This window comes from Dipodomys ordii, unplaced genomic scaffold (assembly GCF_000151885.1).
Source record: "Dipodomys ordii isolate 6190 unplaced genomic scaffold, Dord_2.0 Scaffold159, whole genome shotgun sequence".
In the NCBI taxonomy this organism is placed as follows: Eukaryota; Metazoa; Chordata; class Mammalia; order Rodentia; family Heteromyidae; genus Dipodomys; species Dipodomys ordii.
In genome coordinates this window covers 1-3,427 of record NW_012267375.1, presented here as the reverse complement: position 1 = coordinate 3,427, position 3,427 = coordinate 1, and the positions used below count along the sequence as shown (strand labels likewise).

General features: G+C 56.8%; 1 protein-coding gene across 1 annotated transcript; it reads left to right on the top strand.

Annotated features, from left to right (window-relative positions):
- Nucleotides 1-2,838: 2,838 nt before the first annotated feature.
- LOC105998223 (keratin-associated protein 10-9-like) lies at nucleotides 2,839-3,419 on the top strand (the record flags this gene model as incomplete). Its single annotated transcript, XM_013032889.1, has 1 exon — nucleotides 2,839-3,419. A coding segment is annotated over exon 1 (581 nt), but the record flags the coding sequence as incomplete, so codon positions are not given.
- Nucleotides 3,420-3,427: the final 8 nt, after the last annotated feature.

Here is a 3,427-nt window from a genome sequence, read left to right as displayed (position 1 = left end):
AAAAAGCCAGAAGTGGCACTGTGGCTCAAGTGGTAGAGCGCTAGCCTTGAGCTGAAAAGCTGAGGGACAGCACCCAGGCCCAGAGTTCAGGCCCCATGACTGGACCCCCCCCCAAAAAAAAGATTATAGACAAATTGGTAGGTAGAAAAGTTGGCAGACAGATACAAGAGAGATGATTGATGGTTAGACTGATGATAGATAACCAATCAATCAGATAGGTAGGTAGGTAGAGAGTAGCACAGATCACCTATCTTTCCTTTTTTGGCAGAACTAGGATTGAACACACATGGGACAGGTGCTGTACTACTTGAGCCACACCCTCACCCCTACTTACTCTTTTGCTTGGAATCTCTGCATGTTTGTATCTAAGTAGTGTTCCCACCACAGAGAGCATCAAGTTGGATCTCGTTACTAGGATCTGGCCTGATAATCTCCATTTTTTTAAATTTCATTACTTAATGCCTGCTTAATGCCATTATTTGGCTGTGGCTTTTTGATGTTCATGTTCACTCATTTGCTAAAATGGATAACTACTTAGGGGGACAAGGGCCTGGGGAGGGGAAACTCTGGGGTCCCCAGAATCCCCTCCCCAAGGTCTCTCAGGGGACATGGTGCCTTTTTGTTTCAGCTCTCAGGTTGCAAATGCGTATCTTCTCCTGGTCTCCTCCGCTCCTGGTTTCCCATATCCTTGTGCCTTTCGGAAGCCTTTGCTATGTAACTGGCCTGGCAGTGGGTAGCAAGGTGTGGTCTGGCGCTCCACATGCGAGAGGCTGAGCTGTGTGTTGCCATGTCTTTAATGTTCAGGCGTGAGTGTGGCTGTGTGTCCTCAGCACAATGCAGTGCCATGTGTTGATGGGGGAGGAATTGAGCCGGCTCGGGGAGCCTGGCCGCTCCCTCGGAGCCATGTTCAGTGCTGGCTAGCTCTGTGTGTGAGGTCATGCCACCTGCCGTGATCCTCTCCGCCTCTGACTCAGCGCGCTGACCGCGCTTTCCCTTTGGTGCTTTTGGTCGCCAGTCCTCTGTCCCGCACTGCTGCCTTTTGCACTGATACCATCTCATGTGATCGGAAGTATTTTGGTTTCTTTCATGTTTTTCCTTGGTGTGTGTGGGTGTGCACCCGTGTGCCTGCATGCATGCATGTGTGCACGCGCATGCACCAACACTGGGTCTGATATCAGGTCACTTTGCTCCCACTCAGCTGGGGCTACACTACCTGAGTCATGCCTCCAGTCTGGCGCTTTGCTAGTGAACTGAAGATGGACTCTCTTGGACTTTTCTGCCTAGTATGGCTTCAAACTGTGATCTTCCAGGTCTCAGCCTCTTGAGGGCTAAGATTACCAGTAAGTGCCTGGGTTTTACTCTCATTTTTGTTGTCATTGGTTGGTTGGTTGGTTCAGTTTTTCCTGGGTGTTGCTCCATCAGAATCAACTCCAGACTTCTTCAGGGAGACATACAACTGCTGTCCCACGCTCATGTTCCTCTCCCTGAAAGTGGTCTTGTGTTATGCACACTGCGTATGCAAGCGCTCAAACCAAAGAACACAGTGTCATAGTCATTGCTGCTCCAGACCTGTGACTCTTCAGGGGACTTAGAGAAGCAGCACAGCAAGCACCCCCCTTACAGCAGCTGCTTCACACGCTGACTTCTCCCTTCCTCCTGGTCCTCCCCTGTCTCTGGTGACTTTGCTGCAGGCCTTGTGTTGTTTATTTCCCGGCTACGGGCCCCTCTGGGCATCATGCAGACTCACATTCGGTGGCTTTTTAATAAGTTAGGGGAATGTGCGCTTTCTCCTTTGCAGTCAGGCCACCGGCTGGTCCTTGTCTTGCTGTGGGTCTGGACACCGTGGAGGCCCCGTAGTCCTGGTCTGGAAATCCCTCCGGGTGTGTAAGACAAGTCTGCTGGGACACATGCCTTCGGTTTTTACTGATCTAGGATTCCTGTTCATCTCTGAACGATGGGGTGGCTGGTGTGCGATGTTGGAGGACAATTGTTTCCACAAGAATGTGGCCATTTCCTACAACTGCCCTCCAGCTCCCGGTGTCAGACAGCAGGCCCCTTGTCATTGTCACCCCCCCCGTCACCTTCCCCCTCCCCCATCAGTGTCCGGCCCACACTCCCCCTTGTTTTTGACTCTGGGCATTCGTACCATGCCGGGTCTATCAGTGGGTTTTCGGTAATGTCAAGCTGGTTGGCCATTTTCCTGGATGTGGGTTAGCCAGCCAGCCTGTCTTCAGCAGCTCTTTAAAGTCCCATTTACCATCTGTGGCCTAACTGTGTGGATCACTACAGGGGGGGTCCCAGCTCTGTGCACAGCGGCCAGTGAACTCCAAGCATCACCAGGGTCCTGAGGACATCAGACACCGGGCACAGTGACCAAAGAGACAGATGACAGGCACTCTACAACCAGACCTGCGGCGGGTCACTCAGGACGGCTGGCAGCGAGACAGCCCTGGCCCCGCTTTCCCCCAGGCCCGCTTTCCCCCAGGCCCGCTTTCCCCCCGGCCCTGCTCCCTCCTCCATGGGCGCGTTCCACCCTGGCCCCGCTCCACCCCAGCCCCGCTTCCCCCTGGGGCAGGCAGAGCTGGCCCACTGCTCAGACTGCCAGGTGCGTGGTACACCTCAGCCACAAACCAGCAGATGCCACAGAGCTGCAGAGAACCACAAACACAAACAACAGCCCGGACACACAACCAGGAAGAGGAAGGACTCACGGAGCCCCAGCGGGGACAACACAACAGCTCAGTGGTTTATAAATGCTGACCTCTGAGTGCTTCCCTCACACACTCCCTCACACACTCACACTCACTCACACCTCCCGCTCCTCCCAGCCCCGCCGCCATGGCCGCCTCCACCATGTCCGTCTGCTCCGATGCCTGCACCCACGCCTCCTGGCAGGTGGACGACTGCCCAGAGAGCTGCTGCGAGCCCTGCGGCGCCCCCAGCTGCTGCCAGCCCCGCGGCTGCGCCCCCGCCCCCTGCCTCACCTTCCTCTGCTCCCCAGCGGGCTGTGCGTCCAGCCCCTGCTGCCAGTCCGTCTGCGCCAGCTGCTGCACACCCTCCTGCTGCCAGCCGTCTAGCTGCCAGCCGTCCTGCTGCGTGCCTGTCTGCTGCAAGCCCGTCTGCTGTAAGACTATGTGCTGTGAGCCCGTGTGCTGCAGACCGTTGTGCTGCACACCCATGTGCTGCAGACCCGTGTGCTGTGAGCCTGTGTGCTGCACACCCGTGTGCTGCAGACCTGTGTGCTGTGAGCCCGTGTGCTGCGGGGCTTCCTCCTGCTGCTGCCAGCCGTCCAGCTGCCAGCCCTGCTGCCGCCCCTGCCCGCCCTGCCCGCCATCCTCCAGCGTGTCCCTGCTGTGCAGGCCCGTGTGCAGGCCCGCCTGCTGCGTGCCCACCTCCTCCTGCTGTGCCCCCTGCTGCCAGCCCGGCT